General features: G+C 43.2%; 1 protein-coding gene across 1 annotated transcript; it reads right to left on the reverse strand.

Moving 5' to 3' along the window:
* Nucleotides 1-1,667: 1,667 nt before the first annotated feature.
* LOC139017954 (olfactory receptor 1S1-like) lies at nt 1,668-2,606 on the reverse strand. Its single transcript, XM_070426574.1, has one exon. The coding sequence runs from the start codon at nt 2,604-2,606 to the stop codon at nt 1,668-1,670; it is 939 nt and encodes a 312-aa protein (XP_070282675.1).
* Nucleotides 2,607-9,521: the final 6,915 nt, after the last annotated feature.

Below are 9,521 nucleotides of genomic sequence, written 5' to 3' on the forward strand. Positions count from 1 at the left end.
GTTGAAAGGGGAGGAACATAACCTCCATTTCATGACAGGGAAATGGCCAAGTTCTTCAAGCGCATGTGAAATGGAAAATGTCATGAGCATCTTTGGACAATACAATCTGCCACAACTACTGTTAATATTTAATTGACTTTCCTCCTAGGCATCTCTTTCTATTGTACATAAATGGGTTTTCTGATACATGCTGTTATAGAACCTGCTTTGCTATATTAGAACCAATGGTCCTATTACAGAAAAAGAAACTGAGATTAGTAACATGGCTTGTCACGCGGTGAGATAGCTGCAGAGTTGGGCCCGACTCCAAGTCTCTTGATTACAAATCTAGGACTTTCTACTATTCTAAGTGGAATAATGAAAGCGCAGCTCTGTGATATTTCAGGTTGAAGCTGTGGGTAGAATGGATAGATGTTGAGGCACTTGAGGAAAGCAGGACAGTGAAGAGGCTAGTTGGTAACCCATATAAAATCGGGTGGTTTTACAGTTGTAATGAAAATGCACATGAGACATAAAAGTTTAAGAGTTGCCACAGAGAAAAGCAGGTGGCTGATAATATAGTTTCTCTTAAAGAAGTTGGATTTTATGTTTAGAGAAAAATAGAAGTCAGCTTAGACTGGAGACAGAAAAACCTAGTTTAGGAGGGAAGGCATATTAAAGTTGGAAGCCATGTGACAGTCGCAAAAAAAAGAACACCTTTTAAATTTTATTTTAGTGTCTACGGTATGCTAAATAGCATGGTAGTTGTATAATATACATGTCCATTTAGCAACACACAGCTTTAAGATGTTGGGATTATTATTTTCATTTTACAGATGAAGAAGATGAGTACCCCCGAGTAATTCTGATGTACACACACAGTTGGAAACAACTGGGACCAATGGCCTCATTTTATAGATGAGAAAATAGGCTCAATAAAGTGAACTGACATGCCTAAAATCTCACAGCTACTTGGGCACAGGGTCAGGATAAGAATTGATGGCTTCTATATGCACACTCTCTGGTTTTCCATCTAAATACATTTCCCAAAATGTATTTTTCACAACACACGACCTATGAACTAATCTGTGATGAATCAGGTCCGGTATGATTGAACATGTTTAGTTTTGAGAAATACTGCAAACCATCTTACCCTTCTGGAGAGTTATCCATACTAAAAGCTCTGAGAAGTTGTCTAATTAAAACAGTTTGTTTTACTTAACTCTAAGTGGTCCAAAATTGTTTGAACGTGGGTCCTTCTTTATAGTAACTGAATAGTAACTTGGCAAAACAGGAAAGCCAATATAGAGAAATCTAGATTGAATAAAGGAATTACTAATAAACATATTCAAAGCTGAAAAAGCTAGACTGTAGGTATTACAGATAATATTTGAGGTATACGCCATATTCATGCACTGGATTATTATCTAAGTTATGTACAATTTCTGTCAAAGTTTATAGTAATACACATTATAACCAGACATGATTTATGGTTGTGACTTAAGGGAATTAAGGGTTTGTTTCCAAGATCAGAGCAACATGAAAAAGCCCCAACTCTTCAGAGGTTAGAATAGAAGGCAGATACCCTTAAGCTTATTAAAAGCTGAACTATTACCACTATACCACAAACTTTGGACAGAATCATCCATCTGGTTATGAGGATAAAAGGAATTCAGATACCTGGGACATCAAAGGCAGGAAGTTTTCCTATTGATGAGCTTCCTCAGGGTACCTTTTATGTCCTTATTTCTCAGGCTATAGATGAAGGGGTTCATCATGGGTGTCACCACAGTGAATAGTACTGCACCAATTTTATCTCTGTCATCAGGGTGAGTGGATGAGGGGAAGAAATAAACCCCTACAATGGTCCCATAGAAGAGCAATACAACTGTCAGGTGAGAGGCACAGGTGGAGAAGGCTTTCCACTTTCCCTCTGTGGATGAAATTATCAGGACAGCCCTGACAATGCAGATATAGGAGAAGAGGATGAGGGCAAAAGGGAACGTGATGACTGATAAGCCCACGATGAATAACACAAGCTCATTGATCATTGTGTCTGTGCAGGATAGTTTGAGCAGAGAGGCCAAGTCACAGAAGAAGTGTGAAAGAGTGTTGTTGTCACAGAAGCACAATTCAAGGAGCAGAAGAGTGTGTGTCAGGGCAACAATATTACTGAGGACCCATGGAATAATTGTCAGCAAAATGCAGAGCCTGGGCTGCATGATGGTTGTATAGTTCAGAGGGTGGCAGATAGCCACAAAACGGTCATAGGCCATGACTCCCAAGAGGAAATTGTCAATGACAACAAACACAATAGAAAAGTACATCTGTGTGATGCAGCTCTCATAGGAGATGGATTGACGCTTGGTCTGAATATTCATCAGCATTTTGGGGACTGAGGTGGAAATGGAGGAAATATCAGCAAAGGATAGATTAGCAAGGAAGAGGTACATTGGGGTGTGAAGGTAAGAGTCCAAGCTGATGGCCAGAATGATGAGGCCATTTCCAACCACAGTGACCAGGTACATTCCAAGGAAAAGCACATAGAGGAGATTCTGCTTCTCAATCTCATTGGAGAGTCCCAGGAGGAGGAATTCAGAGATGCTGGTTTGGTTTCCTTGATGCATATTTCTATTGATCTGAGGAAAGGAACACAAGGTCTTCTTATCCCCACAAGGAACCCCAATATAGTACCATTTAGTTACAGCCATTGCAGGGGGGTGGGCAATGAAGGGTGGAGAAAGATTACTTAATAAGGAACTGTGTCAGCAGTGCAGAGCTCCAGTAAATACCTCACGAAGAAAAAATAGAGACATGAAGATACTTCTCAATGAACATGTTTTAAACTCTAACATAATTCTGAATGTGATTTTTACAGTGGGCTCCCACTGTAGTTAAATGCCCCAAATTAAGATAATATTTGAGGTATACACCATATTCTAAAGATGCTAGATACCCCTCTCTGAAGGAATTACTTAAAAATGAACAACTTAGTTCTAAGACTTTTCCCACTATCCATCCTCATCCTTTAAATCGAAGAAGATAGAATTTTGAAATGTCATTAAAGTGAAGAGTTTGGGGAAGGTGAAACAATTGAGGGTTAAGAATGAGTATGGGTATATACTCCTTCCTCCTCAACTTAGGGGGACTCCAAAAGAACTGCTCTTGGAGAATGTGTACAAGAAGGGAGACCAGAATTTTGCTTTACTCATGGCTAGATGTTGGGTAAACAAAGACAGTTTAGAGGATACATAAAGATCTAAAGACATGTTTGCCTCTCACTTCTAAATGAGAAGGCTCACTGGATCAGCCCAGTATACCAGGGATAGGAAAAAGCATGGTAGGGCAATGCTTCCTCATCCATGGCATAGAATGAATATGTGATTTTTTTTTATAGGCCAAGTAGATGCTGCAGGGGGTTGTTGGAGTCAAACCATGTCATTGGGACTCCAACCAAGAAGCAACCTGTGGAGTAGAGGAGATTATAGCAGTAGGAGGTCATGGAGTGGCTCTCTTAGGAAAGAAGAATCATAGAGAGATGAGGGTAAAAATTCACTCAAATGGTTTGGGCTTAACCAGAATGTAGAACTGTATATTTTTGAGGGACAATCTCTACTCTCACCTTCCTGTCCTGCCTTTCCCACCCGTCAGCTATACTGTACAAATTTTGCTGACCTCCTGAGGCATCTGCCTCACTGGTTAAGAGCAGCACTAAGTTAAAAAAGCTCACCTTTGAAAGATGGTAGGATCTCAGAAAGTGACTGGACTCTAGACTCAATAGTTTAACGTGTTGTTGGCAGGGCAGCAGTGGAGTGACTAAGAGCAGCTCTTATGTGATTTTCAGAATCAGACTCTTTCCCCAAGAATCGGAGTTAATAGTCATCATGCTGGGCTCACATGGGACACTGGCACCTTCTAAGTCCTTTGGGATTGTATCCCCAAGGTGTTTTCCTCAAGACGAACAGTTGTTTTCACATACCAGTCTCTATGAGGTACATGGGGAATAGACAGTTAACTCTGCTTTTTTTGCTTGTTCATCTTCTGGTACCTCTTCCTACCTGTGATTTCCTGTTTGTAACTTAGTTGGTTACTGCTCTTTGTAGAGAGCGAATTATTTGTTGTGTGTCTTATGTTCCCAATGAGATAGTAAGCATTTTGAGAATTCCTTCTCTGTTTACCCTGTAGTGCCTAGTAGAGGGGGAACAATTAGTAAAATATCTCAAGAATTGAGTTAATTCCTGCAAGAGGGGCAATGAGTCCCAAGAGATGCTATCTCTAGAGGAAAGGGTAGGCTATGGCCTCTGTATCACTTGAATGATTGTCAGCATGGGAAGGGAATCTAGGGACCCATTGATTTAGCACTCAGTACTCTTAGTTGCAAATAAAAGAAATAAAATCTGGGTTTTTAATATTGAAAAGAAACATATTGAAATAATATTGAGTGTTTTACAGATACATTGGGAAAGCTGAAAAAACAGACCCTGAAATGGATAGGAGCAAGGGAGGCTGTATAGCCAGAGACAAAGCCCAAATCAGTACATTCCTTCTTCTAATGTTTACATATGTCTTATTTCTCACCCAAACCAAAGAGCACTCACCCCCTCCTCAGCAGAAAGCAACTTCACCAACAGACTAACTGTATAGTTATTCATGACTAATCTATAATAATAAAAGCGTAATATGCTAATTAGACAGGACGTCCTTACAGATGTCCTTCTGGACAACCTTCTAGACAAAGCCACGGTGGCGTGGGCCGAGGCAGAAGTGGCTGCCACAGTGGGTGGGGGGCGCTGAGGCAGAGGTGGCTGCCGCTGCTGCAGTGGGGGCCGAGCCCCTTGCACGAATTTTGTGCATTGGGTCCCAAGTATTTAAAATAACTGGACAATGGAGAAAAAAGAAAAAGCAAGTTTTTCTATCTATCTATCATCTATCTATCTATCTATCTATCTATCTATCTATCTATCATTTATATAGCTACCCACAGCTAGTAGGGAAATATGAGTGATAGAAGCCAGAACAGTGCAGTGGTTGATTGGGCTGGGAGAGGACTTGATTGGAAAGGGGCACAAGAGAACTTTCTGGGGTGATAAAAACATTTCATTACTGAGTACAATTGTCCAAACACATCAACCCGAACCAGTTGAGATCTATGTATTTTATTGTATGGTATTTACACTTTGATTACATTATAATAGAAGCAAAACAAGCTCCCACTCTTTCTTTTTGCTTCAAATGGAATTTGAATCTATTATCACATCTGAATCAATGGAAAATATTTTCTTGCCTTATCTTTTCTCCAAGATAAGCAGAGGTTGAGATGTTAAATCTTTGCTGGGGTTCTGGAAGCAGATTCTGGGAGACAGAGTGGAGCCGAGAATGCTCCTACATATGATAACATTCAGAGTGAAGAGTCAGCCTCCCAGTTGCATAGGAAGTTAATCCACATTAGGCAAGAGGGAAGAGACCAGGTATGTGGCATTTACTCAGAAATAAGACCCAGGATAGAACAAGTAAGTGGGAGGCACTTATGTATACATACATGGATTTGCTGTCCTCATATGGGCAGGTAGGAGGGAGCTATTGATTTAGACATTTTGGAGCTAGGGCTTCTGAGAACTCCTCAGTCATGGGGGAAAAGTAAGAAATCCTTCTTGGAAAAAACAGAAGAACTTACCAAAACTTATGTTGAGGAAGATGCTGGCCTATGTGACACTATTGTCTTCTTGCATATGTTACTCTCTTCTACTCTAGATAAAAAAAGATTGACTCATAATTGTATGTTCACTTTCCCAATAGTCTGAACTCTGAAAGCAAATATCTTACGTTTCTGTCTATAAATTCAAGCATACAACCCAGTGTCTGACACATAAAATAGTCCCTTCTTCATCTACAAGTCACTGTATCTCAATATTCTTCTTCTTATCCTAAATCCCTGCCCCCTTCACCATTTGAGATTCTTTTTTTTAAACAAATATTTTATTGATTTTTTTATGAGAGAAAGGGAGAAGGATAGAGAGTTAGAAACATCGATGAGAAAGAGGCATTGATCAGCTGCCTCCTGCACAACTCCCAACTGGGGATGTGCCCGCAGCCAGGGCACATGCCCTTGACTGGAATCAAACCTGTGACCCTTCAGTCTGCAGGCCGATGCTCTATCCACTGAGCCAAACCGGTTAGGCACCATTTGAGATCCTTGATGATGTGGTACTGTGGGTTATTCTGACTCATCCCATATCCATAAAACAAACTGTCTGCCCAGGATGTGTTTTATAATCTATTTCATTCAATCATTTCCCTATCTAGCCATCTCTAGATATTAGTTGTAATTAGACAACACAAACATGAACAAACACACACTTTCTACATGGTTTCCTTGGTCTTCAACATGTGAGAATGAGAAATTGAAATCCCTAGAAATTTTCAGGAATGCATAAACTTATGTCATTCTTAAAATATTTCAAGATTCTTTATACACTTTACTTATTATTATAGGTATATAAATTTGTTTAATAACTATAAATACTAGGTATATTAGTATATATCAAGTATGTAGACTACAGTGAATAGGCAAATACTGGAATATGCCCATGAGTATTATTGGGTGATATTTTAATATTTTAATAAGCATTCAGATCTCCCAGTAAGATGAACAGCACTACACAGAACCACATGTCAAAATTTCCAATTTAAGGAGTTAAATTTGCTTCCAAAATTTATTTCTTGGAACATCACTCATAGGATTTGTGTAATATCCTACGCATATAAACTTAAAAATGTTAATTTTATTTGTAAGAATGACTCATGTTGGCAGCAGATAGGACTGTGCACACACACTCAGAAGCAGCTACTAGCAAGACTGACTGATTAGATTGTGACTGCTCTTCTTCCAGTGCTTCTTGCCCAGATTCCAGAAATGCAGACTTAACCTTTGACTGTGTGCCATGTTTCCTGCTTTCCCCTTGACATGACTCCTGTGAACTCGTTGCCTCTCTGTGTTAATCATCATGCTGTAATTCATGCAGGAGAATTATAATATTTCCTCCCATTTTCTTGATTTCTCAACTACTTTTTCTCAGAATTTGGATTTAAATGTACACACACACACACACACACACACACACATATCCTATCTAATAAAGAGGGAATATGCAAACTGATCTTCATCCTGTCACAAAGATGGTGGTGCCCACAGCCAATAAGGAGGGAATATGCTAATTTACTACCATGCCCTCAAAGATGGCGGTGCCCACAGCCACAAGATGGCAGTGCCTTATCCCCTCAACCCCACTGGGGCGACTGCCTCCGGAGTCCCCCAGTCTCCTCAGCCCCCCAGCCACCCAGGGCTGGCCTGAGGTGCAGGCAAGCCTTGGCTGTCAGCTGCCCAGCCGCCAGGGCCGGCCTGAGGTGCAGGCAAGCCTCAGATGGTGGCTGCCCAGCTGCCTAGGCCCACCTGAGGCTCAGGTAACCAGGGCCAGCTGAGGCTTGCACTGTTGGCAGTGGCAGCAGCAGAGGTGTGATGGGGGCATCGCCTTCCCCTGATCGCCGGTCACCTCCTGCCCCTGAGGGCTCCTGGACTGTGAGAGGGGACAGGCCAGGCTGAGGGACGCCCCCTTGCAGTGCATGAATTTTCATGCACTGGGCCTCTAGTGTGTATATATATATATATGTTTGAGAAATGCTGGGAAAAAATTCCCATCACTATGACTAAGCTTTCCTTTCATCCACCAATTAAACTGTAAGGAAAGAGTTGGAGAAATCCACTGTGACAACATACCATACCAGTGATGATTTTGCCAAGTAGTCTGGACTCAAGTTGCTTATTGATTTGTAGGGAGACATATACTCAATTAATTACACTACATGATAAAATGTATTGCTGGGGTCCAATCCCAGCGGGTCCAGGCTCCCGGCAATGTATTTTAATAAAATTCCAACAAGAGAGGTGTAAATAGAGAATGTTAGTGGATGGAGAGGTTACTTCCTGGGCAAGTACTTCTCTGTAAGTCAGTTTGTACAAAGAACAAACTCACAAACCCAAAAGGCTGCATGAAAGAGATGAGCAGGGTTTTGAATGAAGGAATAGAATTTTAAAAGAAGTGCTGAAGGTGCAGGAGAGGAAAAGTGGAGGAAACCTAAACAGTTTTGCAAGTTCTGACTTCCACTTATGCTACCAGAAAGCTACCATTTAGGGAAACCAGGGAGGTCAGCATTTTCTCAAGGGAAACATCATTGATTGACATTTCAGTTCCATCATTTGACTCCTGATATACTCCACTCTTTGTTCTAATTCCAGGAACTAACAATTTTATGGGGACAATTTTATATTAAAGGGACAATTTTTCATTTAGAAAGAGAAGCTAATTTTATTCAGCTAAAATAGGCACAGGAAAGTAACTAAAGGAGTCCAGTAATTCAGTTGAAAGGACTGATAGACCCTTCAGGTTTTCTTCCCAATAGAGTAACATTTCACCCTCTTCTTTTTGAGTTCCAAGTTAATCTTCTGAATGATTTGTGGCATTAAATAGAAATGAAAGGAGGCATGGAAATGCATGCAAGCTTACCTTTAAAAATATATATATACTAGAGGCCCGGTGCACAAAAATTTGTGCACTGGGGGGGGGGGGGGGAGAGGGGGTCCCTCAGCCCTGCCTGTGCCCTCTCGCAGTCTGGGACCCCTCAGTAGATAATGACCTGCTGGCTTAGGCCTGCTCCTGGGTGGCAGAGGGCAGGCCCAATCCCTAGGTGCAGCCCTTGGTCGGGCTCAGAGCAGGGCCTATCAGGGGGTTGGGGCGCTGCCCCCTGCCATGCACAGAGCAGGGCCGATCAGGGGGTTGGGGCGCTGCCCGCTGTAACACACAGAGCAGGGACCATCAGGGGGGTTGAGGCTCCGTACTCTGTCACACACAGAGCAGGGCCCATCAGGGGGTTGGGGCGCTGCCCCCTGTCACACACAGAGCAGGGCCAATCAGGGGTTTTGGGAGCTCCCCCCTGTCATGCACAGAGCAGGGCCGATCAGGGGGTTGGGGAGCTGCCCCCTGTCACACACAGAGCAGGGCCAATCAGGGGGTTGAGGAGCTATCCCCTGTCACATACAGAGCAGGGCCCGTGGGGGGCGGGGCGGAGTTGAGGCGCCACACCCTGTCACACTCAGGGCAGGGCCGATGGGGAGGTATGGCTCTACCCCGTCTCACATAGAGCAGGGCCCGTGGGGGGGTTGGGGCACCGCCACTGTCACACACAGAGCCGCAGGGCAATCAGGGGGTTGGGGCGCCGCCCTCTATCACCCACAGAGCAGGGCTGATCAGGGGGTTGGGGGTGCTGCACCCTGTCACACACAGAGCCGCAGGGCAATCAGGGCGTTTGGGCGTTGCCCCTTGTCACGCTGATCCCGGTGCGGGGAGGCCTCTCGGCTCCGCTGATCCTGCCCGGCAGGGTCACAGATCCGGGTCCCAGACTGCAGACAGCCTTGCCTGCAGCCGCCTGCCTTCAGTACGCAAATTAGCCGCCATCTTGTTGCTTCAGGGTGGGGGTCCCCACTGGGG

The sequence above is a fragment of the Myotis yumanensis genome, unplaced genomic scaffold, assembly GCF_028538775.1.
Source record: "Myotis yumanensis isolate MYYU_CA2020_CCGP unplaced genomic scaffold, mMyoYum1.0.hap1 SCAF_10, whole genome shotgun sequence".
NCBI classification, from domain to species: domain Eukaryota; kingdom Metazoa; phylum Chordata; class Mammalia; order Chiroptera; family Vespertilionidae; genus Myotis; species Myotis yumanensis.

Bases quoted from the DNA above. Each gene is read 5' to 3' on its own strand.
- LOC139017954 (XM_070426574.1), bottom strand. From the start codon at position 2,606: ATGCATCAAGGAAACCAAACCAGCATCTCTGAATTCCTCCTCCTGGGA.